This window comes from Zootoca vivipara, chromosome 5 (assembly GCF_963506605.1).
Source record: "Zootoca vivipara chromosome 5, rZooViv1.1, whole genome shotgun sequence".
Taxonomy (NCBI): Eukaryota; Metazoa; Chordata; class Lepidosauria; order Squamata; family Lacertidae; genus Zootoca; species Zootoca vivipara.
Genome location: NC_083280.1, coordinates 5,065,736 through 5,093,488, shown reverse-complemented (window position 1 = coordinate 5,093,488; position 27,753 = coordinate 5,065,736). Strand labels below are relative to the sequence as shown.

The 27,753-nt window shown below is 46.6% G+C and overlaps 2 protein-coding genes and 2 non-coding genes across 5 annotated transcripts in view; 3 read left to right on the top strand and 1 right to left on the bottom strand.

The window, feature by feature from the left end:
* The first annotated feature begins 1,819 nt into the window (after positions 1-1,819).
* NCL (nucleolin) lies at positions 1,820-12,071 on the top strand. 2 transcript variants are annotated; one of them, XM_035133558.2, is made up of 15 exons: positions 1,820-1,972; positions 3,594-3,701; positions 4,461-4,713; positions 5,087-5,230; positions 5,802-5,978; positions 6,213-6,299; positions 6,859-6,988; positions 7,488-7,624; positions 7,775-7,898; positions 8,683-8,837; positions 9,304-9,430; positions 9,756-9,907; positions 10,023-10,149; positions 11,281-11,495; positions 11,596-12,071. In XM_035133558.2, the coding sequence occupies exons 1-15, from the start codon at positions 1,955-1,957 to the stop codon at positions 11,676-11,678; spliced, it is 2,037 nt and encodes a 678-aa protein (XP_034989449.1). In that variant the 5' UTR covers positions 1,820-1,954; the 3' UTR covers positions 11,679-12,071. The 2 variants fall into 2 exon arrangements, with proteins under 2 accessions (XP_034989449.1, XP_034989450.1); XM_035133559.2 differs by lacking the exons at positions 11,281-11,495; positions 11,596-12,071 and adding an exon at positions 10,255-11,274.
* LOC118094112 (small nucleolar RNA SNORD82) lies at positions 5,342-5,410 on the top strand. Its single transcript, XR_004693721.1, has one exon. It is a non-coding gene; the product is annotated as a small nucleolar RNA SNORD82 (small nucleolar RNA).
* On the top strand, positions 10,295-10,433 carry LOC118094110 (small nucleolar RNA SNORA75). The gene has a single exon (XR_004693719.1). It is a non-coding gene; the product is annotated as a small nucleolar RNA SNORA75 (small nucleolar RNA).
* Positions 12,072-19,276: 7,205 nt separating the features above from the next.
* The window catches only part of B3GNT7 (UDP-GlcNAc:betaGal beta-1,3-N-acetylglucosaminyltransferase 7), a 28,378-nt gene continuing 19,901 nt past the window's right edge, over positions 19,277-27,753 (bottom strand). The window contains exon 2 of the mRNA XM_035133545.2: positions 19,277-26,820. Coding sequence (XP_034989436.1) covers positions 25,629-26,820 — 1,192 coding nt within the window. The 3' untranslated portion in view covers positions 19,277-25,628. The remainder of the gene's footprint in view (positions 26,821-27,753) is intronic.

Below are 27,753 nucleotides of genomic sequence, written 5' to 3'. Positions count from 1 at the left end.
CTGAAATAATAATTTCAGGGTCATGGGTTCAAGCCCTACGTTGTGCAAAATATTCCTGCATTGCAGGGGGCTAGACTTGATGGTCCTCATGGTCCCTTCAAATTGATTCTATTAAAAACTTGTTGAAACATTTAAAATAATTCTGAAGTGGTATTATTTTACTTGCTGTGAGGAGGGAGAAAAGGTATACCATCTGTTAGCAAAGCGAAATGTTTGCCTTGACAAATACAGTGTGGTCAGCTAAACTGTGTAGCATTTCCAGCAGGCGGATTGGGGGATTCTGCTTGTTTTCTACCCAGCATTCTTTAGCAGCAACAGCACACAGAATACATTCACACTGGATATTTCCGATGAGCTGATGGCTTTGGAATATTTTCAGCACAGATCAAATTAGAGGTGCCCAGAACTCCATATTCCATCTCAAAGAGACTCAAGAAAAAGGAGATTGAAACTGAATTCCCAAATCCTGTATGTTAATACAATCTCCAAATAAATTCATGTTGCCTAAGCTGCATATTCACCATCCACCCCCCCAAAGGAACTATAGTTTACCCCTCACTGCACTACAATTCCCAGCACCCTTCAAACTACCATTCCGATGACTCTTTGGGGACTTGGTATGTGCTTTAAATGTACGGCATGTACACAGCCTTAAATACACAATATTTCCCCAACATGTTGGAATAAAGGAAGCAGTTTTATGAAGTCAGATCATGGTCTATCTAACTCAGTGCTATCTATGCTGACTGGCAGTATTTCAAACAGGGTATTTCTCCAGCCCTACCTGGAAGTGCTTGGCATCAAACCTGGAACTTTTTACATGCAAAGCACATGGTCTACCACAGAGTTACCACTCTTCCCCCAAAGCTACTTCCTTTCAAAGAAATGATCACCCATTATGGAGAAGGCATCTTTTTTGTCGCACTTCTGGGAGAAAATCGTGCTAGAATACTAGGATACAATACAATTCTTTCTGATCCCCTAGCCTAGAGGGCTTAGGCATGGTATGTACTACACACACACACACACACACACACACACACACACACCGTTTATTCCTGCACCGGGCCAACTACCCTAGATCAGCCTCTTCAGTCCGGAACACTGTATACTAGAACCATGCAGCAGATAGCTACAGAATAAATACTGATTGCCTGTCTCCGGGCTTGACCTAACTTGTTTTTGACTCTCCACCGAGGATGAGGAACGCACACGCGTCCCTCAACCCAGCGGGTCCCTAATCCACCTCCAGCCTCTCCAAATCTCTACTTCACCTAGATGCTTGCAAGCATACGCTCACTTTCCGGGAAGTAAGCCCCACTGAACCCAGCGAGTAGCCATGCATAGGTTTAGTCCAATTCCTAAAACATCCGCTTCTCAGCCACCACCTGCACTGCACGTCATTACAACGCTGTAGTCTACGGGGCTTACTGCCAGGTAAGTCTGCAGAGTGCTGGATCCTTCTCTCCCACCTCACTAGGGCAGTTTCAAAAAAAAACCCAGAGAAACCAGCACACAAAATGGGCAACCCCACATGGTTGAAGACAGAGACCAACGCCACGTGCTCCTCTTCCTTCACTCCGCCACTTCCGCCCGTCAGCGCGGGCCTATCGCAGCGCTCGCACTTACCAGTGCTGCCACTCTATTGGCTGCAGCCCTTCGACCCGCCTCCGAATTAGGCGCGGTTTCTGATTGGGCGGGGCGGGCCTTGCTGCTATTGGCTCCCTCCGCCTACTCCGAAAGAGCCCAAGGAGTGGCTACTCATCTCAGCGAGTGGGCGGGCGGTGGGCCCAGCGACCGCCGATTGGCTAAGGCAGCGCCGCGGGGCGGGAGAAAGAGTTAAGCTAGTCCTCGACCTCACTCTTTTCGGTTCGGGCCGAGACTCGAGCGAGGCGCCAGGAGCGAGCGGAGGCTTCTTTCGACGCTCTACACATCCGGACAACCCGCCGCCATTATGGTGAAGCTCGCCAAGGTGAGCGCCGCGGCCTACATAGCGGGAGTGAGAGAAAGACGCACAACATGGAGCCCCCTTTCTTTGGCCCGCGCGGAATTCTGAGGGAGGGGGGAAACTAGGGCAGCGTGACGGCGGCCTTGCGCGCGCGCAGCGGTTTCCAGGCCTCCCGCAGGTTTCACTGAGGGGGAATTAAGCGGGGGGGGAGAGAGGGGATGGGAAGAGGCGGCGGTTTCAAGGCCCCCCCACCAACCAACGGCCTCTCAAAGGGGTGCGCGCACGCTACGGTAGTAGAACGTTGGGCGGTTTCCAGAGGCCCATCCTTTCTCTTCCCTTCCAACGGGATCGAGAGGGAAAGCGCGCGCGCGCGCGACACGAGGAGTTTCTAGGCCCCCTCCGCTCCTCCTCAGCCGGAATCTTTAAACGCGCGCGACGTCCCGCGGGCACGCGCATGCATTCGCGCGCGGGTCAGCCGAGCTTAGCGTAGCGCACCCTAGCTTGGCTGGCGCGCGACGTGCTGGCGCGAGCGGCTTTCGAGAGGAGGGAGCTCTTCTCTCCCCCCCCGCGCTTCGTCGTCGCCGCGCTGTAGCCACGTGATCCCGGCCGTGCGTAGCAGAGCACGTGGGAGGGGAAGGAAGCCGCTCTCCAGGGTGGTTCCACGTGGTGCAGCATCGCGGGCCTTGCGGCCTTCCTTGCCACCCGGGTCTGATCTCTCCGGCCACGCGGCTGCGGAGGGAAACATCGATAGTTCAAAGCACATACTGGCTAACTTTAGGAAAGAAACCGAGCAACGGGTCAGCCGATGGCTGGTGGCGGGGAAAGCGGAACTGGGACTGCTTTTTACGCCCACGAGGCTCCATGGGGAAGCAGGGCTCCGCACGGGAATCCTGAGGCCAGCCGACCAGTTTGGAATCCCGTTTCTCGTAGGGATATTGGGTATATTTATGCAGGACCAGATCGGTGTTCTGCCTGGGGCCCCTTTGAGCAGAGGGGGTGGAGACTGGATGTAAAGGCGCAAAAACACGTCCTCCCTCGAGGGAGGCTGTTGTAAAGTGGGCCGGAGCAAATAACATTTTATAATTGCTTAATAACCTAGAGAGTGAATCCCACATGCCATCTGAAGTGTTTGTACGTGATGCTTCAGTGGTGGGGAGGGGCATTTGCTCCTGTAGCACAGTGAGCTTGCATACAGTTGGGCAGAATGTCTGTATTAATGGAGTACTGTACAGTATAGTTCAGATAGAGGTGAGGCCTGCTGATCTTCATAGTAGAACTAAGCACATGGCATTAAGTCCAAGTGAGATCAGTGGGACTTAACTGCCATGTGCTAGTTATCAGTGAAACCAGTGGGGCTTTGCATTGCCTGCCTGTAGTTGGCTTGTGGCAGTAGTAAGAGGGAAGCAAGGCTGGAATGCTTAATGTTAATTAGTTAAGCATTCCCATTCAGATGGGAAGATCTCCTGTAGGAAAAAGAGGAAGGTATAAGGTATGGGTGTTCTAAGCGATTGTGCTTCACTGCAGACTATTAAAAGGAGTAGCACACTTTTCAGTAAGTAAGGGGGCTTATTATAAGTATCCTGATAGCAGCAATTTTGAGCACTGGGAAAAACAGACTTCTAACTCTTACTCTGTCTCCCACCAGAACGTTAAAAGCCTGCCTAAACAGAAGAAAATGGCTCCTCCTCCAAAGGATGTGGACGACAGTGAAGAGGAGGAATCATCAGAAGAGGAGGAGAGCAGTGAGGAGGAGGTAAGAATTTGACGGTTGGTGCTTAAAGCCGGTCAGTGTAACCTTAAATCCAATGTCTTAAGGTGCTTGTCAATATTTAGCCTGAAGTTGTGTAAATGATAAAAGTGCAGTGAGCCAAATTATTTTATTATTCGGGTTAAAGTAGTTCATTAACTGAAAAATCAAGTTTTGGGCAGAGAAAAAAGATTGCATGAGATGGAATGCAATCCTATGGGCAGAGATCAAGGTCTTAGGTTAATTTCTCTTCCTAAGTCCCATCTATATATATTGCCTTATAGTAGTCAAATGAAAAAATTCCTTCAGTAGCACCTTAAAGACCACCTAAGTTTTTATTTTGGTATGAGCTTTTGTGTGCATGCACACTTCTTCAGATTCTTCTTCAGGTATCTGAAGAAGTGAGCATGCACACGAAAGCTCATACCAAAATAAAAATTTAGTTGGTCTTTAAGGTGCTACTGAAGGAATTTTTTGATTTTGCTTCGATTCAGACCAACACGGCTACCTACCTGTAACTAGACTTATAGTAGTCCTTAGTGATAATTCTAAGGAGATCCAACTGTGTTAATTTGTGGAGCAAACTAGTGGTTAGAGACTGTTATACCATGCAATCATATGCATGTTGGCTTGGAAACAAGTCTTGCTGTGTTGAGATTGGCTTACTCCCAGGTAAGGGAGCATGAATCATGACAATATTCTCAGTTTTGCATCCATCTTAGATTGCATGGTGTCTTGTTGACTGGAATATTTCTCTTCCCACAGATGGTTCCCCAGAAGAAAGCAGTTACCCCAGCAAAAGCAGCAGCCATAGCTACTCCCAACAAAAAAGCAGCAACTCCTGGGAAGAAGGTAGTGGCTACCCCAGCCAAAAAAGCTGTGGCTACTCCAGCAAAGAAAGCCGCTACTCCACTGAAGAAGACGCCGGTTCCTGCCAAAGGAGCAAAAAATGGGAAGAACGCCAAGAAAGAAGAGAGTGAAGATGAGGAAGATGAGGAGGATAGCGAGGAGGATGAAGGTGAATTTGGTGGGGTAAATTACTTTAGTAAACTGAAATTGCTATTGCCAGATTCAGAAAAGTTTCTAGCTTTTGCAGCAAATAATTGGAAGCAAGCAAAAATACACGAGAACAGCATGGTATTTCTGGCACATACATATATATACATAGTGCGCATGCGCGTACGCACGCTACTAAGTTTTGTAGTACGAGGTCTTCACCGTTTGGAGTCAGTGCTGCTGTGCATGCACCATATGATTCATGTCAATCCTTAAGGTAGTTAGGTCTTGAATAATGGTTTCTGGTTCCCATCATATAGTTAGGGACTCAGTAGGCTTTTATAAATGTTCCAGTATTGATCTTTCAACAACTGCTGATAAATTGCTTCATGCAGATGAATCTGAGGAGGAGCCTGCAGTGCCAGTGAAGAAAACTGTGCAGGCAGCAGGAAAAAAGCCTGTGGCCACTGTAGCTGCTATATCAGCCAAACAAGAGTCTGAGGACGATGAAGATGACGAAGATGATGAGGAGGACGATGGTAAGGCTTATGGGAAGCATATGTAGTGTATATTCCAGTTTGAGAATAGTTGGGTTGGAAAAGGCAGAATAGGGTTGAGATAACTTGCTGCCTTGTTTGAGTCTGGATACCAGCACAGATGATGATTATTGGGACTTAATACTGATCTTGTGATGTCTCTACTAGTATGAGCTGATGTGTTGGATGTATAAACAGAGCCCATAGCGGGGGCGTACTAATCCTGCATCCCAGCGGAATCAGGACACAATAAACTTAAATCTGTACAAACAAAATGGGGCATAGGATTGTACAAAATCTGTACAATCAAAATGGAGGCCCAGGCAGTGTTAGGCAGTCTTGACTCGCATTCAAAACTGTGGTTTGCACAGTTCTTGCTTTTTGAGTTGAGTCTGATTCTGTGACGTTGCACAGTGACATCACTGAGGCTCTTTACTCTCATGTTCATAAGCATAGTTTTGTAGTAACAACCATAATTTTGTAAAGGGAGCAAAAGGAATTGTTCTTGAGTGCATCTCTTTGACAGTGGCTATGCGCTGTGAGTGTTACCTAAAAGAGCTCCCTGTGGTTCTAGAATCTGAAGATGAGCCCATGGAGATCACCCCAGCAAAAGGGAAAAAAGCTGTGCTTGCAAAAACCGCACCAGTAAAAGTCACACCCGCTAAACTCTCCAAAGAAGATTCTGAGGATGAGGAAGATGATGACGAGGAGGACGATGAAGACGAAGAGGAGGACGATGAAGAGGAGGAAGGTGAGTTGGCCATCTCTCAAGTACCTCAGAGCTCTCAAAACATTGCAATTGTCTTGCCTTCTCCTTTGGTCCTAGAGCTGGAAATGATGTATCCTCGCTGAGCTGATGTGGTATCAATCACATATGAACACACCCTAAAGATAGTCAAGTCCTGATCCAGCTGCCCCCTTCTAGTGTGCTCCGTGCACCCCTAGGATCTTTCTGACACCTCCTTTGCTTCTCTTCCCACTACAGAGAACGTGAAAGAAATGTCTGGAAAAAGAAAGAAGGAAATGGCCAAGCAGAAAGGAACCCCAGATGCCAAGAAAAAGAAAACTGAAGGTGAGAAAGCCACCATGTTTTCAATTGTTCTTTTGATTGGCCCTAGAAAAAGCATGGTAACCTATCCCATAATTCCTCTGTGCAGAGTAAAGACAGTTTCTAACACCTAACCTAAAAGGTAAATCCAAGGATATGTCTCCAAGGGTTTGATTCTTGGGGTGCTGAAGCCACATGTAGCGCCCACATACTGTTTGTGACACATCCAGGGATCCCCTACTGGCCTTTTTTCAAGGTTTCTTTTATGTATTAGCATGCTGCCTGTTAAAATGAACATCCCTGCGAGGCAGTAAAAGGGTGCTATGAAGGAGCAGGACAATTAAGAGCAAAAGAGACTAGAAGAGGTGGGCAAAGGAAGGATAAGGTGTGCTCCCAGTGAGTACTCCCGTGAGTGTGCAGTGTACTCTTAGTGTAGAATAGTTACCAGCGGAAATGACAGCGAATGTTGGAAGATTCCCAAGCTTGGTGCACTAGGAGTTCTTCACAGGTGTCTCCAGCCCTTACTGTGGTCATTTCCTAGAAGCGTTTACATAACTCGTGTAATCTTCCGTTAACTTTGTAGAACCTGCCTTCTCCATCTTCATGGCCAACCTGAATGCAAACAAAGACTTTGAGGAACTGAAAGTTGCAATCAAGGATTTCTTTGCCAAAAAGGATCTTGAAGTGCAAGAAGTCAGAATTGGAAACTCAAAGTAAGAACTAAGTTTACTTGAAAATCTTCTTTTAAAGTAAAATCTTCACTTTAAAACATCTTTCTGTTGTGACAATGTTAACAAGGTTCAGAGGAGGAAGTGAATACTGCTTAGATCTAGGGGTGAAGAACAGATGTTGTTGGACAGCAACTCCCATCATCTCTGGCCATGCTGGTTGGGGCCAGTGGGAGTTAGGAGGCCCGACAGCAACTGTCTTAACAGTGGTTCTTCCCAGGAGAAGAATGGGTGGTGATAATACATTCACCAGATTTTGAATGAGACTGCTGTAAAACATTTTAAAGCTCTGCAAGCAGTTATCACCTAAAATACGACATCACTTCTGCACCTGCTTGCAAATATCACTCTTGTATTTGTTGGATAGACTTGCTAGTTTTTAGATGCCATATTGAGGCTGTTGTCTTTACTGACTAGATTTTGTAGCAGGTTACTTTGTGGATATTTGGGTTGAACACTGAAAATAAATCCTTCTGTTCTGCAGGAAGTTTGGATATGTGGATTTCTCGTCGGAAGCTGATGTGGATAAAGCACTTAAGCTAAATGGAAAGAAATTCTTGGGCTTGGAAATAAAACTGGAAAAAGCAAAGACCAGGGAGTGCATCCAAGAGAACAAGAAAGGTAAGCTCGGTATTCTTGGACTCTTCATGTTGCTCATGGACATGTTCCTGCAGCTCTCCTGATAGAGTGAAGTTTCCAAATAGGTGCCACAGAATGTGAGTGTTCAAGGAACTTTGGGTCTGTAACCTCTTCTGATGTTTTGCTTTTTAGAGAGAGATGCAAGGACTATCTTTGTGAAGAACCTTTCTTACAGTATAACCCAAGAAGACCTGCAAGAAGTTTTTGACAATGCCCTGGAAGTCAGGCTGGTGTCCAAGGATGGAAATAGCAAAGGGTATGTAGCTCCATTAGCACGAGAGTGTGGGCTGCATGTTTGTGGACCTTGCCATTCAGCAGCAGAATTCCCCAGCTACTCTGCATATGCTTTTCTATCCAGGAAATTCTAAAATTCTGACCCTCCCTTCTACCCAACATGTTCAGATTTGATTTCATGCTATATTAAGCTAATGTGCTGTACTACAACAGGGCTGCACCTGCCCATAGGAGTTTTTGCCCTCCCCTCCAAGGTTCATTGTAATGAATGCACCTGTGGGATGGTGTTTAATATCACCAGGGGTCCCTTTACCTTTACCTGGGGACCCAGGTGGCGCTGTGGTTAAACCACTGAGCCTAGGGCTTGCTGATCAGAAGGTCGGCGGTTCGAATCCCCGTGACGGGGTGAGCTCCCGTTGCTTGGTCCCAGCTCCTGCCAACCTAGCAGTTCGAAAGCACGTCAAAATGCAAGTAGATAAATAGGAACCGCTACAGCGGGAAGGTAAACGGCGTTTCCGTGCGCTGCTCTGGTTCGCCAGAAGTGGCTTTGTCATGCTGGCCACATGACCTGGAAGCTATACGCCGGCTCCCTCGGCCAATAATGCGAGATGAGCGCGCAACCCCAGAGTCGGTCACAACTGGACCTAATGGTCAGGGGTCCCTTTACCTTTACCAAGGTTCATTGTAATGAATGTACCTGTGGGATGGTGTTTAATATCACTGCTAGCTATTTTCTTCTAGATAATTTTCTCCCCAAGACTTTCAGAACAAACTTGAGATGTTTTTGTGTTCTCTCCATCCCTCAGGATTGCCTACATTGAGTTCAAATCGGAGGCAGAGGCAGAGAAAGCGATGGAGGAAAAGCAAGGGATGGAGATTGAGGGTCGTGCCATCATGCTTGACTACACTGGTGAGAAGAGCCAGCAGGATGGCAGAAAGTCCAGTAAAGGAGCACAGCCAGGTAAACTGCTGTGGTGGAATCGGCTTGGTATGACAGAACACTGAATGGTGACTGCAAAGAAGCTGCGGTCATTACAGTGACATCTTGCCTTGCAAAAAGAGGCTTAGTTGGTTTCTGATGACCCTTTAGAACTTTGGTTGCTCTGGGGCTTCAGCTTCCCTTTTTGTAAGTGTGGGTGGGTGTTTGAGTTTATCTTTGCTGGAAACAATTCTTTAGCCTTCTGAACCATACATAAAGTTCCATGAGAGCCGTTGCATCTTAGCACGGGCAACCAGGACAGCTAACAACAAACACATGCACCTCATCTGCAGCTAATCTAACAAAAAATTTCTCTTTGACAGTTTGTCAAAGGCAGCTCTTTCTTTTTCATAGATGGAGGAGAATGATGATGATGATAATAATAAGAATAATCATCACCAGTGGAAAATATTGGAGTGACCCTAGAATGAACATTTCTTTTCTGCAGGTGGAGAGTCAAAGACCCTTGTTGTGAACAACCTCTCATATGATGCGACAGAAGAATCTCTCCAGGAAGTCTTTGAGAAAGCGGCAGCAATCAGGATCCCACAGAACAACCAGGGGAGGCCAAAAGGGTATGTAGGAGCAGGCATGTGGCAACTTGATGGTTAAATCCTCTCCCTTGACTAGGCAACCCCTCAGAACTTTACATGTCTTTGCCCTTGGAAGTTGGAACTCCTTAAGACACTTGCCTGGCTGTAGTGTCCCTTTGGACTCAGATAATGATTGATGCTTGTTTGGTTGGAGGACGGGGTAGGTGGGTTAGAATCTACGCTGCTGAACGAAGGAAGGAACATGCCTTGTTGGATGTGCTTTTCCTCACTGCACCCAGCTGTTTCCCCATCTACCTCTGTGAGAGGTGACTCAGTTTCTTAACTTGACTGGCTTCTCTCTGCGCAGGTACGCATTTATAGACTTCCCCACAACTGAGGATGCAAAAGAAGCAATGAATTCCTGCAACAACACAGAAATTGAAGGCCGGACAATCAGGCTGGAATTCAGCACACCAGGGGGACAAAACAGGAATTTCAATGCTAGAGGAGGATTTGGACGTAAGTCTTTGTCTGTGCCCTAGCTTAAAATCATTTGAGGGTGGGGGTGGGTGGTGTTTTAATTGCCATTGCTGTATCAACAGGGCTAAAAAAAATACGTTTGTTTCTTATTCAGAGCAAAGCAAAACACTGTTTGTCAAAGGCTTGTCTGAGGAAACAACAGAAGAAACATTGAAAGAGTCGTTTGATGGCTCCGTTGGCGCAAGAATAGTCACTGACAGAGATACTGGCTCATCCAAAGGGTAGGTTAGGTGTAAAGCTGCCGCTGTCCCAGAGTTTTTGACTTGATGGCAACCACAAAAGTCTCTCACTGTTGCTGACCTCCCCTTGATCCCACCCTCCACTAGGCCTCTGCTTTGAGCATCTCTGTGTAAACTCAACCTTCCTGCCTTCTCAATGAGCTCCTTCCTGCTGATAATCCAGTGGCAGGCTATGGATTCGCACGAGAAGAAGAGTAAAACTGCAGCCCTGACCTTGGGTGCCTTGTCTGCTTCAGATGAGCAACTGTCATTGCTGTGGGACAACCCTGCAACTTGCCTGCCTGCAGATTAATAGCATGCAGTGCAGCTTGGAGTTAAGTGTGTGGATATCTTAAGTCTAGGACGGGGAAGACCACTATCTGTGCGGCTTTCACAAGTGTAGACTGTTGATGTCAGAAGCTTCGAGGGTAGAGCAGGAGACTCTTAGTCTCAGGGTTGTAGGTACAGGCTCTACGTTTGGGGAAATATTCCTTCATTTCAGGGCCTGGGCATTTGAGCAGCATTGTTTGTAGCCATGCAGAAATTAGAACTACCATACCAGCATTAAATGTAATATTTATTGTAGTTCAATTGCCTTTGAGCACAACCTTAGCTGGTGCTTACCTGCATTTAAAAACAAACTAATCTGGCCATCTTCTACAAGGGAGATCTGCCTTTTGTATGCATTTCCTGGACAGCTGAAAGTTAGCTGATACCTGGCTTGTTTGCTGCTCTTCTTTCAGGCTAAATACTTCAAGAGTGCAGAGCAGCTGTTCTGTTGAAGCTTAGTTGTAGTCTAGGGTTGAAAGTCGTGTTTCAGCAGGCATGTTCTGTCAGCGAACTAAGTTTAACATCCCTAGTCCCTTTGGCAGGAAGGTGGGCTAGGAAATTAGATGCCTCAGGTGCATTGCAAATAACTTGGGCAGTCCTCGTTCTACCCAGAAGGGCACCTGTTGTGTCTATGCTTGTGTTGCTCTCAGTTTTTTGTGGTGCACTGCTTAGATGTGTGTCATTTGGCCCTTGAATTCCTCCAAAGGGAGCTGTAGTGATGATTGCAGGTATTAAAGACCCCTCCATCCGAAGCAGTTCTTCACCAATGGTAGAATGTTGAAACTGTCCCCTGCTCTTTCCTAGATTTGGCTTTGTGGACTTCAGCTCCGCAGAAGAAGCCAAAGCAGCAAAGGAAGCCATGGAGGATGGAGAGATTGATGGAAACAAAGTGACCCTCGACTTTGCCAAGCCCAAGGGTGACGGGCAACGTGGCGGTGGCGGCGGCTTCGGTCGTGGTGGCAGAGGAGGCCGGGGCGGCAGAGGAGGCTTTGGACGGGGTGGCGGCAGAGGATTTGGAGGTACTTGTGCTGATGCCGTTTGTCCTTTCACGTTACAGCGGTGTGTGAAGAGCTGGGATTTTTTAAATTACTCTTTCCCTCCCCCCTCTTTATCTTTTAGGCAGAGGAGGCGGCTTCAGAGGAGGCAGAGGAGGCGGTGGCGACCACAAACCACAAGGGAAAAAGATAAAATTTGATGACTGAGTGGCTTGTCCCTGTATCTGAAAGGACTCTGGGGTTTTTAATTCTGTCACTACCAATATGACGGAGCCTTCTGAGGACATTCCAAGATGCGTTGCAGTCCCCCTTAAGAGCTACTTGGAAAAATTCCTTTCAATGAAGAAACAGCCATTTGACTGCCTGGCCACGCATACGAACTTTTAAAAAAGCAACAAGAAATGTGGGAGTTGACCTGTGTCAGTGCATTTGTCATGAATTTATATAACGTTTTACCCCATGTACAAAATTAACTTCCTTATACATTTCTGTAGGGTTTTTCCTTTTTTGTTTTTTGTTTATTTGCTGTAAAAATGCAAAAATGTTTTATCATTTGTGTCTTGGCACACTGTCTTGGACAGATTAAAGGGCCTAAACAGATTTCTTGTGTGTTTCTCAGCAAAGTTCCAGGGGAATCCACAAACTAGCCAGGCAAGTGGGGTTTACAAAGTGGGCAAATATATTTTTTTATGTTGTGAATTTCTCAGGTGGCAGAGGTCTCAGAAATATTTTCAAAAGTGAATATTTACTTGCTTTTTTCTCAAGCATGGTTCTGATGCACAGCGGTAATTATTTCAGCAGAGTTCTTTGTTTAAATAATGAAAGCTTTATTAGATCATAGTTCTTCATAAAATATAGCAGGCATGGCCAACAGGTAGATCAGGATCTACCGGTAGATCCCCAGGACGTTTCTGGTAGATCCCGGGTAGATTGTGGGTTCCTTTGTGATCGCCAGCCTAAAAGAAAAGAAAGAGCTCTCCCCCTAAAAAAAAAACCTCAAGAACTCTTGTCTCTCCCCCACAAAAAGCTCAATAACCTTGAGCAATTGCAGGGAGAGCTCCTTCCCTCTTCTCGATACTGAGCTTACCAGTATGTGTGTGACTGTGTTAGTGTGTTGCACAGAATGGCTGGATTGCTCCCTGTCCCTCTTGCCTGCCTAGAGCTCCCCGGCTCCTCATCAGCTAGCGAGAGAGGGGTTGAACGTTGTGTTGGTTTGGTGGCTTCAAAGTGAGACATAATTGTGTCTCTCGACTAAAATGGGAAAATTCCAGCTATAAATTACTCCTTTGCTCTTTGCCTAACTACATTCCTCTACAACCAAAGTGTTGCCCTCTTGTGATGTAGCCTGGATATAGCTAAGATGGGGTTTATAAATCCTGGTTGGCTGCTCCCATTTTCCCATGATGGTTGCAGGGGGCGGGGAGCTTGAGGGAATGCAGCTCTAAAAGGATAGAATTCACAGTTAATAAGTTGAACTCCAATGTACGTTGAAAGCTTATGGACTCCTGCACAAACAAAAACCTATTGAGGACTGTTTTCAGTGATGGTCTGGTTGCCCTGCAAAGTTGAGAATCTATATTCCCAATTCCTTCAAAGGCAAAATAGTAAGGGGGTTGGTTGCTTGCCCTGTTTGCTTTCTGCAGGGCTCTTGAGTGACAGCTAAGGAAATGTGCTTTAGGCTTTTAACACATTAAATGCTGCTAGTTGGCCTCAATGCAGCAGGCTGTCTGTTTCTGCCCTTTGGACGGCCTGATAATTTTAGGTGTTTTCTTCCTCTCTAGTCCATGGGAGCCCATGACATCGGACAAAGCAACAAGGAAGGTTTTAGCATGCAAAAACTAAAAATGCTTCTTGTGACCATTTTGAGTGTGAGAGAAGGAAGGGTGGGAACAGGAAGCCCGGAGGACTGAAGTAGAAAACCTTTGGGCTGCTCCTTGTTTTTCTCAAGAAAGTGAAGGAGCTAATAATTTCTTTAAAACTTTGAATTGAGAGGACAAGGGAAGCTTACAGGTGCAAGAAGTGGATACAATAAGGGAGGAGGGATTGAAAGAGACTGGAGGGAGGTGTAGAGTCCCAGGAAAGCCAGAGCATTGTCACTTCAAATCCCACCAGACCTCTGCTTCTTGGCCAGGCTTGCTAAGGCTGATGGGAGTTGTAGTTCAACACCTGGAGGGTCAAAGGTTCCCTGGTCTAAACCAGCTGCTGAATGGCTCTCCTGGGTTTCAGGAAGGGTGTTCCCGGCCCTTCCCTGTAGATGCAAAGGATTAAACGTGACCTGCATGCAAAGTGTAACGTCATTGGGGGGGGGGCCTCTACCGCCTCAAAAGAAAAAACAGCTGCCAACCCGTTACTTTGTCTAGTATGAATGATAGCTGTGGAAGCAAATGACCCCAACTCCTACGTAAGTCTGCTCTGATCCAGAGCTCTCATTGGTGGATGGGCACAAGGAGCGCTGGCAGCGAGACTCAGCCATTTTGGAAGCTGTTAGCAGAGAGACCCTCTTGAGGAAATGGTAGAAGAGGTTGTGTTTGTTCTATGGGCTGAGCACTAGGTGGCAGCAGTGCCCGAAGGAACTGGTTTGCTGGCAGCCTCTAAAAGGGAGCAGCAACCCGGGCCACTTGAATGGAGAGCGGTTGCCCTCCGTGGACCATAGACACGTCTCACATATTTGAAAGATGCTCTGTAGCAGGAGGCAGGGAGGGCTAGCTGGAGATGCAGAAGAGCAATCTGGGTTGGCTGCATTCTGTCTAATTGAGTTACCAACATGGCGCTCTCTCTCTCTCTCTCTCTCTCTCTCTCTCTCTCTCTCTCTCTCTCTCTCTCTGCTCCTGTACCTGTCTCAACCTAGACAGCTGTCACAACAAAAAGCAATTCTGGCTCCATGAGAAGAATGAAGTCTTGTGCCTCGCAAACCCCACAGTTCTAAGAACAAGAACTTTCCTGCGTTTGGCAGCCGTTGGACGGAGGTCACTTGTAGGTGTAGAATTTCCTAATATTTGTGCTTCCTTATATACACACACAGTGTATATATCCACTGCAGTTCTGTCCCTTTGACACGGAGATCTAGCTCGCCCACTTTCCCCCCTGATGATTTGCTGTGGTTTATTTATTATTATTATTATTATTATTATTATTATTATTATTTCTTGTATCCTGCCCTTCCTCATTCCGAGCATAGCGTGGCTAACAAACTCTAAAAACACGCAGTTGAAAATCAGATCCTAAACATTTAAACAATCAAGAGATATAGTTCTATAAATGCTGGGAAGTGTCATGTTCTCTGACCTGAATTTCATCACTTGGTCAAGGATGAACTGCTGGTCAGGCTTTGGTTCAAGGCAACCAACTCATGCCAAAAGCCTTGCAGGAGTCTGGGAGGAAACCCATAAGAAAAAGAAGCAATGGCAGCTGGTCCATGAGGATGAATGGGGCGCTGGCTGCCCCACTAAGCTCAGCCTGCCCTCGGCCAGATACCACCTGCCTGTGTTCTTCTTTTCTGCCCTGCCTGCCCACCTTTCAAGTTGGTCTGTGGAGGGAAGGGGAGATACAAGATCTGGCCCACCTGTCCCAAGCCATTTCCTGCCCCTGCTCTGACGGGACAAAATGGTAGCATTTAAAGGCAGAAATCCTGCTTCAGAACTCAGCTGACAGGAAGAACCGCTGACTTATTACAATGGAATGGGGTATCGCCTTCCTCCTTGACGTAAATCTTGCCATCAGTTCACCCTGGTGCTCCCAGGAGTGTAAATCTAGATGGTACAGCTGTACTTGCCATGCAATTGCTTCCTAAGTGCGACTTCAGTTTATCCTGGGTCCCATTTTTCACCGGTGGGATAAGAAGAGGTGGCTGGATCAGGCCAATTACCCATCCAGTCCAACATCCTGTTCTCATAGTGGCCAACCAGATACCTGTGGGAAACCCACAAGCAGTTTTTGATAGCCCTCTCTTCCATGAAGTCGTCCAATCCTCTTTTAAATCCTTCTAGGTTGGCAGCCATCGCTGCCTCCTGTGAGAGGGAGTTCCACAGTCTGACTTAACTGTGTCAAGAAGCCCTTTCATTTATCTGTCCTGAAAGATAAAATGTCTGGAGCTAAATAGTGAAAGATACTCCAACCTGGCTTCTCTGTCCTGCTGTGCCCAATGTATTTTTGTTATTACTTCATATCCTACAAAGAGCTCATGGTTCTTCCCCTCCCCACCCCCACCTCCTCTCTGTGCCATCCTCACAACAACCTGGCGAGGCGGGTTAACTGGCTGTGACTGGCCCACTATCACCCAGGGAGCTTCTGGGCTGAACAACTCTGCAAAATTATTCAAGGCAGAGCTCAAAATGCAGGCACCGCTTGTGGGATTGCTTCGAGGTAGATTAGTTGTACGCAAGCCCTCGAGCTTTCAGATGGTTCAATATTTATTCCTGGATGGAGGTCAAGTTCCAGTAGATTAACGTATTCTTGGCATGTATCTGGGAAAACTTTGACACCTACATTGCTGCTGGTGGCCATGCGGCTTTTTAAAGGCCAGGAAACCAGCAAGCGATTCCTGCAGCACCTCGTTCTGCAGTCTAGGACTGTTGCATTACAATAGGCACGTCCAACAGGTAGATCGTGACCTACCGGTAGATCACTGGACGTCTGCGGTAGATCACTGGTAGATCACTGGCTCCCTCCAAAGAAGCTGAACAACTGTGGCTCCCCTAAAAAAAGCTCAACATTTTACCTCCTCCCTGAAAAAACTCAACAACTTTAACCCCCTCCCCCAAATGGGCCTTCCTACTTCCTAAAAAGAGGGGAGGTTTAGATCACTGCCAGTTTTTAACTCTGTGAGTAGATCACAGTCTCTTGGGAGTTGGCCACCCCTGCATTACACCAATCCATGTTGTTGTTGTTGTTGTTTAGTCGTTTAGTCGTGTCCGACTCTTCGTGACCCCATGGACCAGAGCACGCCAGGCACTCCTGTCTTGCACTGCCTCCCGCAGTTTGGTCAAACTCATGTTCGTAGCTTCGAGAACACTGTCCAACCATCTTGTCCTCTGTCGTCCCCTTCTCCTAGTGCCCTCAATCTTTCCCAACATCAGGGTCTTTTCCAAGGATTCTTCTCTTCTCATGAGGTGGCCAAAGTACTGGAGCCTCAGCTTCACGATCTGTCCTTCCAGGGAGCACTCAGGGCTGATTTCCTTAAGAATGGATAGGTTTGATCTTCTTGCAGTCCATGGGACTCTCAAGAGTCTCCTCCAGCACCATAATTCAAAAGCATCAATTCTTCGGCGATCAGCCTTCTTTATGGTCCAACTCTCACTTCCATACATCACTACTGGGAAAACCATAGCTTTAACTATACGGACCTTTGTCGGCAAGGTGATGTCTCTGCTTTTTAAGATGCTGTCTAGGTTTGTCATTGCTTTTCTCCCAAGAAGCAGGCGTCTTTTAATTTCGTGACTGCTGTCACCATCTGCAGTGATCAAGGAGCCCAAGAAAGTAAAATCTCTCACTGCCTCCATTTCTTCCCCTTCTATTTGCCAGGAGGTGATGGGACCAGTGGCCATGATCTTGGTTTTTTTGATGTTGAGCTTCAGACCATATTTTGCGCTCTCCTCTTTCACCCTCATTAAAAGGTTCTTTAATTCCTCCTTGCTTTCTGCCATCAAGGTTGTGTCATCTGCATATCTGAGGTTGTTGATATTTCTTCCAGCAATCTTAATTCCGGCTTGGGATTCATCTAGTCCAGCCTTTCGCATGATGAATTCTGCATATAAGTTAAATAAGCAGGGAGACAATATACAACCTTGTCGTACTCCTTTCCCAATTTTGAACCAATCAGTTGTTCCATATCCAGTTCTAACTGTAGCTTCTTGTCCCACATAGAGATTTCTCAGGAGACAGATGAGGTGATCAGGCACTCCCATTTCTTTAAGAACTTGCCATAGTTTGCTGTGGTCGACACAGTCAAAGGCTTTTGCATAGTCAATGAAGCAGAAGTAGACGTTTTTCTGGAACTCTCTAGCTTTCTCCATAATCCAGCGCATGTTTGCTATTTGGTCTCTGGTTCCTCTGCCCTTTCGAAATCCAGCTTGCACTTCTGGGAGTTCTCGGTCCACATACTGCCTAAGCCTGCCTTGTAGAATTTTAAGCATAACCTTGCTAGCGTGTGAAATGAGCGCAATTGTGCGGTAGTTGCAGCATTCTTTGGCACTGCCCTTCTTTGGAATTGGGATGTAGACTGATCTTCTCCAATCCTCTGGCCATTGCTGAGTTTTCCAAACTTGCTGGCATATTGGGTGTAGCACCTTAACAGCATCATCTTTTAAAATTTTAAACAGTTCAGCTGGAATATCATCACTTCCACTGGCCTTGTTATTAGCAATGCTTTCTAAGGCCCATTTGACTTCACTCTCCAAGATGTCTGGCTCAAGGTCAGCAACCACACTACCTGGGGTGTACGAGACCTCCATATCTTTCTGGTATAATTCCTCTGTGTATTCTTGCCACCTCTTCTTGATGTCTTCTGCTTCTGTTAGGTCCTTACCACTTTTGTCCTTGATTATGGTAATCTTTGTACGAAATGTTCCTTTCATATCTCCAATTTTCTTGAACAGATCTCTGGTTTTCCCCATTCTATTGTTTTCCTCTATTTCTTTGCATTGCTCATTTAAGAAGACCCTCTTGTCTCTCCTTGCTGTTTTTTGGAAATCTGCATTCAGTTTCCTGTATCTTTCCCTATCTCCCTTGCATTTTGCTTGCCTCCTCTCCTCCGCTATTTGTAAGGCCTCGTTGGACAGCCATTTTGCTTTCTTGCATTTCCTTTTCCTTGGGATGGTTTTCATTGCTGCCTCCTGTATAATGTTACGAGCCTCCATCCATAGTTCTTCAGGCACTCTGTCCACCAAATCTAAATCCTTAAACCTGTTCCTCACTTCCACTGTGTATTCATAAGGGATTTGATTCAGATTGTATCTTACTGGCCCAGTGGTTTTTCCTACTTTCTTCAGTTTAAGCTGGAATTTTGCTATAAGAAGCTGATGATCTGAGTTACAGTCAGCTCCAGGTCTTGTTTTTGCTGACTGTATAGAGCTTCTCCATCTTTGGCTGCAGAGAATATAATCAATCTGATTTCGATGCTGTCCATTTGGTGATATCCATGTGTAGAGTCGTCTCTTGTGTTGTTGGAATACAGTGTTTGTGATGACCAGCTTGTTCTCTTGACAGAACTCTATTAGCCTTTGCCCTGCTTCATTTTGAACTCCAAGGCCAAACTTGCCAGTTGTTCCTTTTATCTCTTGATTCCCTACTTTAGCATTCCAGTCCCCTGTAATGAGAAGAACATCCTTCTTTGGTGTCATTTCTAGAAGGTGTTGTAGGTCTTCATAGAATTGGTCAATTTCACTTTCTTCAGCACCGGTAGTTGGTGCATAAACTTGGATTACTGTGATGTTAAAAGGTCTGCCTTGGATTCGTATCGAGATCATTCTGTCATTTTTGAGATTGCATCCCATTACAGCTTTTGCCACTCTTTTGTTGACTATGAGGGCCACTCCATTTCTGCTACAGGATTCTTGCCCACAGTAGTAGATATGATAGTCATCCGAACTGAATTCGCCCATTCCCTTCCATTTTAGTTCACTGATGCCCAGGATGTCGATATTTATTCTTGTCATCTCATTTTTGACCACATCCAGCTTACCTCCACTCATGGTTCTTACATTCCAGGTTCCTATGCAATATTTTTCTTTACAGCATCGGACTTTCCTTTCGCTTCCAGGCATATCCGCAACTGAGCGTCCTTTCGGCTTTGGCCCAGCCGCTTCATCAGCTCTGAATCTACTTGTACTTGTCCTCCGCTCTTCCTCAGTAGCATGTTGGACGCCTTCCGACCTGAGGGGCTCATCTTCCAGCGTCATAACTTTTATATGCCTGTTGTCTTTGTCCATGGAGTTTTCTTGGCAGGGATACTGGAGTGGCTTGCCAGTTCCTTCTCCAGGTGGATCACGTTTAGTCAAAACTCTCCACTATGACCTGTCCATCTTGGGTGGCCCTGCATGGCATAGCTCATAGCTTCTCTGAGTTATTCAAGCCCCTTCGCCACGACAAGGCATTGATCCATGAAGGGGCACCAATCCATAGTGCAGTCCTATTCGGGGTTGGAGTCTCAGTTCAATTCATGTAGAACCACAGAACTGATTCCTCAGGGGACACCAATTCACCCCCCTGCAATGCAGGAATCTCAGCTCAAGCAGCCCTGACAGATGGCCCATCCAACCTCTGCTTTAGAAACCTTCAAGGAAGGAGAGTCCGCCACTCTTGTGGGAGTCCGTTCCAGTGTCAGAAGCCCTTCCTAATGTTCAGTGGGAATCTCCTTTCTTGAAATCCAAATCCATTGGTTCGGTCAGGTCCTGCCCTTTGGATCAGCAGAAAACAAGTTTGCTCCCTCCCTCCATCTTCCCCAGGAAGTTATTTGATCAGCATCATGAGCCCAGAACAGGTGTTACCTTACCTGCCCTGCCCTTTATCAGTTGACCTTCTTCCCTGTTGGGTTTAGTCTTATCAGTTTCATGTTAAGTGTCAAGCAAAAGTGTTAAGAGCAGGGGTCAGCAAACTTTTTCAGCAGGGGGCCGGTCCACTGTCCCTCAGACCTTGTGGGGAGGGGCGGACTATATTTTGGAAAAACAAACAAATTCCTATGCCCCACAAATAACCCAGAGATGCATTTTAAATAAAAGGACACATTCTACTCATGTTAAAACACACTGATTCCAGGACCGTCCGCGGGCCGGATGTAGAAGGCGATTGGGCCGGATCCAGACCCCGGGCCTTAGTTTGCCTACCCATGGTTAAGAGGCTGTAAAGCTGCAAGTCGTGACTCATCTCAGTGGTAGAGCAGAAGAGACCCATTCTGAAGTCTTTGAGAGCTACGCCCAGTCAGGGCAGACGACTACTGCACTAGACCAGGGTGGTCCAACCCTATTTTGAAGGCCCTCGGCAGCATTCAAGAAAAAACATCTTATATTCCTTTTAAAATCAAGTTTTGTGTGTGTCCGGCGTTTAACAAGCCTACATCAGTTTGTGCCGTAGTTTAATCATTAAATCTATTAAATGTGTATTTCACTATATACAAGGTGTGACTGGAATGTTTGATGAATGGCCACAGAAATCGGACAGCAAGAAATATTCGAATATACAGGCCTTACAGGCCTTCAAAGTAGTCCCCCTCTGATGCAATGCACCGCTGACAATGTTCGTAGAAGTGTTGGAAACTTCTGAAGTCCTCTTTTCATACTGCTTTCAGTTCCCTCGTCACAGAAGCTTGGACGTGTGAAAGAGCAGGTTTCAGTTTGGGGAAAAGAAAGAAATCCGGTTGGACCAGGAGAATATGGAGCGTGGGACAACTCAGTAACCTCAGTAATGATTTAACGCGGAATATGCAATTCTTCCACCATCATTTGGACGGCCAAACACCCATCCGGCATCAATAACTCATGAACTCGTATCAACGTTTGACGCCGTTCTGCTTGACGGTCTGCCAGACCGAGGGTCATCTTCGATGGTTTGCCGCCCTTCGCGGAAACGCTTAAACCACTCATATACGCTGTCTTTCGAGTAACAGCTTCATCTCCATACACAATTGCAAGCATTTCGTGGGTTTAATTGTATGTTCAAACATTTCTCGCTGTCCGATTTCTGTGAGCAGTCACCGCACTTTCCGGTCACACCTTGTATTTAATTTATTGTGTATGTTAAATATACTGTGAACACTTTATGACGTGGAAATTTAATTCAGGGTGTGGTCTGCGGCTTCTGTGGCAAAGTCCTATTGCAGCCCACTTGGTCTGAGTCCGCCCCGCGATAGACGAATGGGCTCGCTGCATAGAAGGCAACATCACATGTTCCTGACCTGTAGCTGAAGTTGAGAGAGATGGTGCCACTTCAAACTGCCCCCCCCAGCTAATAACTATGCCCTGTTAGTGGTATCTCCTCTAACTGCTGCCTGGTTGCCATTGACCCCCCCTGACAGGGCCTTCTTGGTGGTGGCTCCCCATTTGTGGGATGCCCTCTGGTGAGGCACATTCTTCTCTCTCTCTACTGATTTTGGGGATAAATTTCAATACCTTCCTGTACCACAACCTTGAAATTAGCAACTGAGAAGGAAGGCATGTGGTTTTTTTAAAAAATGTTTTTGATGGTTTCCATTCCCTTAAATAGGTTGTGTTTTGTTTTTGGTTGCACTGCTTTAGCATTTTGATATTTGCTGCCGCTGGGCTCCTTGTATTTGATATACGAATTGAATACATTATTATACACCAGGTGAAAATGCTCCTCTTTAACCAGGCCCTTGGCTGATTGATATATCCAATGCCCTTTGTGTTGTGGAGCAAGGAATGATTGGCTTGTTCTTATTTTGATCGTATATTTTGTGTTTTTTATGTTGTGATTCTGTGTTGTGAACCACCCCGAGATCTACATGCATAGGGCAGTATAAAAGTTTAGTAAATAATAAAATTGCAAAGTTAGAAGTAACTCCAAAGTTTAGCTGGTCCAACTCCCTGCAATGCAGGTGACACAACTAAATAATCCCTGACAGGTGGCCACAAAATCTCTGCTTAAAACCTCCAAGAATGGGGAGTCCGCCACTTTCCAAGGGAGTCCGTTCCACAATCACTACTCTTACCGTCAGAAAGTTCAGGCAAATCGTAATCATATAGACTCTCTCTCTCACTGATACACTAGTTTTCTGCTTGCAGGGAAGGGCAGGGGTGTCGGTGGGTGTCCATTTACTTGATGTTGGGGGAGCATTCAGCCAGGTCTATTGACTGACTGACTGACTGCAGTCCTAAGTGCTGCACATGGTTTTATTGCCTCATCCTGCTACATGTGCCTTATGAAATCCAATGGGTTTTCTTGTTACACAAACACAGAATTGCGGCGTAAAACCTGCAGGGAACTTTTGGGTATGAATAAAGAACCCCCCCCCCAAACGCCCAGCGGAATCCTGCTTGCTTCCCATTTCCACGCCGACGCTCTCACATTTGCAGCCAATCTCCTTTCTTCTTTTTAGCACAAACCTTTATTTAGAAACCCCAAAAATATCCATAAATCTTATGGCAATCATATGTACAACTCCACTATGTCGAAGCAACACGCAGAGAGAGATCAGCAAGCGTCCACACTGTTTCTGAGTGTGCAACAGCACCTGCTATAAATAATAGACATTCAGAGACGCTGCGGACACATATAAATTACGAGGCACAGAATACAGCACGTGTGTCTTCTCATAAATAGAGATCGCAGAAGGATTTCCACCGCGAGCGATGGTCGTCAGGCGCAGCCCGGGATGAGATACCGTGCCAGCCGTTCCCACTGGAAGTGAAACTGAGCAGGAATAAAAAAAATCAGTTGCTTCTTGGAGGGAGGGGCAGGTGTCCCTCCTCCCCTCCCCCTTGGAAAAAAAAAGAATCATCATAAATTAAAAGTTTCACAGTAATAAACATCACTCAAAAGTCTTTGCCGTTGGAACGACCCACAGCAAAAGAAGCCATTTCCTGGAGCCGGCTCTGTCGTTGGGGAGCTTGAACAACTTGTCTCTGCAACTGCTACACTAAGCAAAGAGGGAAACGTCATGCAGGTGGGTAGGGAAGACATCCGATGAGCGGTGTCCTGGCTGTGGCATCGCTCAAGAGTAAGTTCCCCATCACGCTGAGGGCTGGTTGGCACATGTTCGAGCCCCTCTCTGAAACATTCTGCCTTCCCCAGGTTCAAGCAACCGTCCACATCCTAAAACTTCCCAACTCTTCTCCCACCAATATGAGGGGATATGGGTCGGAATTGCCCCATGCCTCTCCCAACTCATCCAAGCCCCCTTTGCAACACAGCCAATCGTGCCCAACGGATCTCTTTGCACTCCTTCCAAATAAAACTGGTAGCGCCTTTAAGATTCCTGAATTTCAGCAACATTGGAGGGGCACTTTTAATTAAAATCAAGTGAAATTGGACGATGCTTTGAAGATGTCTTAAGGACCGGCTTGCCAAATGTATGTTATTTGCTTATTGGATAAGTACATGCTTCAAACAAAGACAGCCAACTCTGCCACAGCAGGAACAAAACATTTGATGAACTTGGGGCAAGATGGGACAGGACAGGAAAGGAGGCATCTTTTGCCCAATTTATCACTTGTAGGGAACCAAGCAAGATGAAGTGGTCCTCCAACACCAGAGCTGGGAGGAAGCACCTGCCTCAGGCGGTACAAGTGCGAGAGGCAGTGCTCTGCTGGCGAGGGAGCTTTTCTGGCACATAGCATTGCCACTCATCTTTTCTGTCCCCAGGGGAGAAGCTAAGCGGCAACACTTTGAGGAGCACCGGAGCTCCCACCGAGTTTGGCAAGAACCAGGGTGCGGTGGTGGCAGCAGAAGTGGTGGGGTGCGAAAGGGAGATGGGCAGGCGCTGGCAATTCCCATTTCGCCTCAGGTGGCAAAATAGGGTGGGCCGCCCCTGCCCGATATCAAGGGGAGTGAACCAGGTGAGAGTCAATTACAGCAAAATTAGAGGTGGCATTTAATTGGAGATTGTAGTTTCCGCAGCAAGAGGTTGGCTGATAAGGGCCTAGTCAATACTGGGCGAGAAATGGCAACAGCTAACTCAAGTTAGAATTGGCAGGCAATCAAAAACATCTCATGGCTTTTCCCTTATCTAAAGAATCTTCCTTTGTTGAATTTTGGAGTTTCTTATAATTTGTCAGAAGTGTTTGTCCCCTGCCTATTGTTGGATCAATCTTAGTTTGTTACCTTAGATTCTGCCTGTTCCTTTTTAAGTATGGACTTAAAAATAAAATTTGGGATAGAGCTAAAGGATGGGTGGGTGGCCAGGGGCTGGGACGGCATATGAACGTACCTGTGCGTGCAAATCTTGCCCGGTTTCACACCTGGGCGTTGGAGGAAGCAGTTGCTCACCTCTTAACTTCTATCAAAGAGGCACATGGTGCCCGGTGTACGATCCACCCAATAAGAGGTCCTGGGATCGGCTGTTGCCCAAATAGGTCACAAGGATAAAACTGCAGCTGGAACACACTGACAGACCCCTGCTTTACAGGGAAAACTCTAGGTAAGAAATGCATTCTTATTCAACCACAACTTGTCCTTTAAAAGTTAAATATACCCCCATGTAATATAGCCAGCCAAGGGGGGGACTTGCTTTCCCCCAAAAAAACTGGAAGACAATTGGTGGGTGGGTTTTCTTTCTTTCAATTTTGGGTGTGTTTCTTGTTTTAAGAGAGAAAATACACACCAAAAAAAATCTCTCCCCCCTCATGGTGACACTTTCCCCCCTTAAAAAAACAAAACAACTGGCCTCAGCTTATATATAGATGGTGTCGTTTCAATAGATGTTTTGGACTACAACTTCCGTCAGCCGCAGCCAGTGCTGCTGGGAGTTATAGTCCCAACACCTCTGGAGGGCACCAGGTTGGCAAAGATGGCAATCGAGTGTTACACAGCTTAGAGAGGGACTGGATGAGGGTGGTCTTTCCCTCGTAAAAGAATTTCTGTGAGAAAAACGCACAGGCACTTTTCAGCCAGCCCCGCCCGAAGGAGATGCACGCTGGCCTTTTAGCAACATCACCTCCCACCCCAAGCAGAGCAATTTCCAAACTGTTCTTTCTTTTGACATTCCCCGCAATAAACAGCAAGGAAGGGAGGGGAAGAGTTTGTACTTCAAGTGTTGCTTCAAAAACTCATTCCGCTCGCTTCTGAATGGTCTAACCTCTCGCACGTACACAAACGCACACAGAGTTGTGTCTTAGCTTTGGGACCAGCCCTCAGCTGAAAAGTATGCCGCAAAACGAACGGCAACAGAAGGGGCATCTCTGCCCTGCTTTGGTCTGGTCACCACAGAGAACCTTCCGGCATCTCTGCAAGAAAGCTGGTAGAAGAATCTTTGTCAGACTCTCTTCCGCTGCATCAAAAAAAAAAAACCACCAAAAGGGGAATAAAATACCCCCCCAAAATCAACCTTCCAGAGCTTCCTGTCCCCCTTCAAACACCCCCTTCCCAAAAATATATGGTTACTCCTTCAGCACCATTGGAAAAGACAGTGCTAGTTGTGGGCCCACGGCTCTGAGCAACCAATGTCTACCCCTTAAGCGTTTTCCCCTCAGACAGAGATAACAGGGAGAGCTAAAGGATCTGGAGCTTTCTGGAGCACGTCAAGTTACTGTGGACCAGATCCCACATGGCCACCAGCTCCGAGGGGAGGAGTTTATGGACCACCAGCATGCTCTGGTAGAAGCAAGGCTCCTTGTTCATCTTGCTGTTCTTGTTTTTCACGATGCCAAATGTTTTGAAGCCGGCGTGGGCCACGGGCGTCACCTTGAGGACCTCCAAGCACATGCCCAGGTAGACGTCATCGATGGGGTAGAGCTCCAGGCTCTCCGAGACTCTGTGGAGCTTCTTGGCCAGGGGGCCATCCATGACAAAACCACCGCCGCCTGCATAAGGCGGGTAGACGTTCTTGTTGTACAAGGCGCTGGGGATGTAGTACTTGTTCTCCTTCTTGCGAATGGGCCGGGCCTTGAAGAGGACATCCCCCACGAACAGGTTGTCCGCCTTCTGGTCCTGCAGGAACTCCAGGATGTTGCTGGGGCTGACGTAGACGTCGTCGTCGCCCTTGAAGATGTACCGCACGTGGTCGCAGTAGATGCTGAACCACTTGAGGAAGTGCACTTCCTTGAGGGTGAGGTTGAAGAAGCTGTCCAGGAAGTCCCACTGCAAGATGTCCCCGTAGATACGGTCCTCGTAGTCGAGGAGCTTCTGGTAATTGGCCCGCTCCTCTTCCTTGGAGGCCACGCCCAGGAGGAAGAGGGTTCGCACCTTCCTGCCCTCCATCTCTCTCTCCTGGCCCCACGTCCTGCGGATGGCCTCTCGCCGGTCGTGCTGGGTGATGACGGACTTCACCACGATCAGCAGGTGGACGTCTCCGTGGCACTTCTCCGCGTGGTTGATCAGCATGGGGAAATAGCGGCAGTGGCGGTACAGCATGAACTGCCGGAAGTTGGGCTCCAGGCCTTTGAACCAGTCCTCCTTGCTGAAGTTCTGGTTGGCAGAGCAGTTGACGGAGGTGACGTCCCAAGACCACACCCCCTTCTCTGTCGCTTCTGCGGCCTTGAGACCCGGGCCCTGCTTCTTCCAGAAGTCGCTGGCGACGGGGAGCATGCCGTCCCGCTTCTGAGCTTTCACAGACTCCTGGGCCGCGAGTTCTTTTTGCGGCTGGCCCTGGAGCAACTGGCTGGGTGCCATGCCTCGCTGCAAGACCGTCACCGTCACCACCAGCAGGAAGGAGAGGAAGACGCTTCTGTAGAGGGTTTTCTTCCTACGGTGAAAACAAAGCAAGGGGTCAAAGCTGGGGGCAACATTGGATGAATGGCAGAAGAAGTTGATAGAATATATGGAACTGTCTGAACTGACCGGGAGACTCCGAGATCGAAGTGAAGCAGAAGTGGAAGAAGACTGGAAGAAATTTAAAATTTACTTAAAGAATAAGCATATAATAGATTAGACTTAGTGGAAGTGAGGGAGACAAAATAGAGGTTGAAGATAATACAATGGTGTAAAATAAGTATGGTTAGAAATTGATGATAAATTAATTAAGAAGAAGATTTGGTTAGAATATAAAAGGTTAAGATGTAAAAGATATAGAAACAAGGTAATATTAAAGTAATAATTAGAAAGTGTATATAAAATTTAGACTTTACTACTGAAGATATGTAAAGAATCACAGGAGGAGGAATGAGGAAGTCAATAGATTAGCGACTAGGGTTATAAGTCTGAATTTTTGTTTTTATATTTTTTGTATTTTTTGTATTGTTGTACTTTTTTGTGTTGTATGTCCTTTTCTGTTTTGTATTTTTTAAATGTTTTTATCTGTTTGAAAAAATCTTAATAAATATATTATTAAAAAAACAAAGCTGGGGGCAACACAATAATAATAATAATAATAATAATAATAATAATAATAATAATAATAATAATAATTTATTATTTATACCCCACCCATCTGGCTGGGTTTCCCCAGCCACTCTGAGTGGCCTCCAAAAGAATATTAAAAACACGATCAAACATCAAACATTAAAAACTTCCCTAAACTGGGATGCCTTCAGATGTCTTCTAAAAGTCAGGTGGTTGTTTTTCCCCTTGACATCTGATGGGAGGGCATTCCACAGAGAGGGCGCCACTACCGAGAAGGCCCTCTGCCTGGTTCCCTGTAACCTCACTTCTCACAGTGAGGGAACCGCCAGAAGGCCCT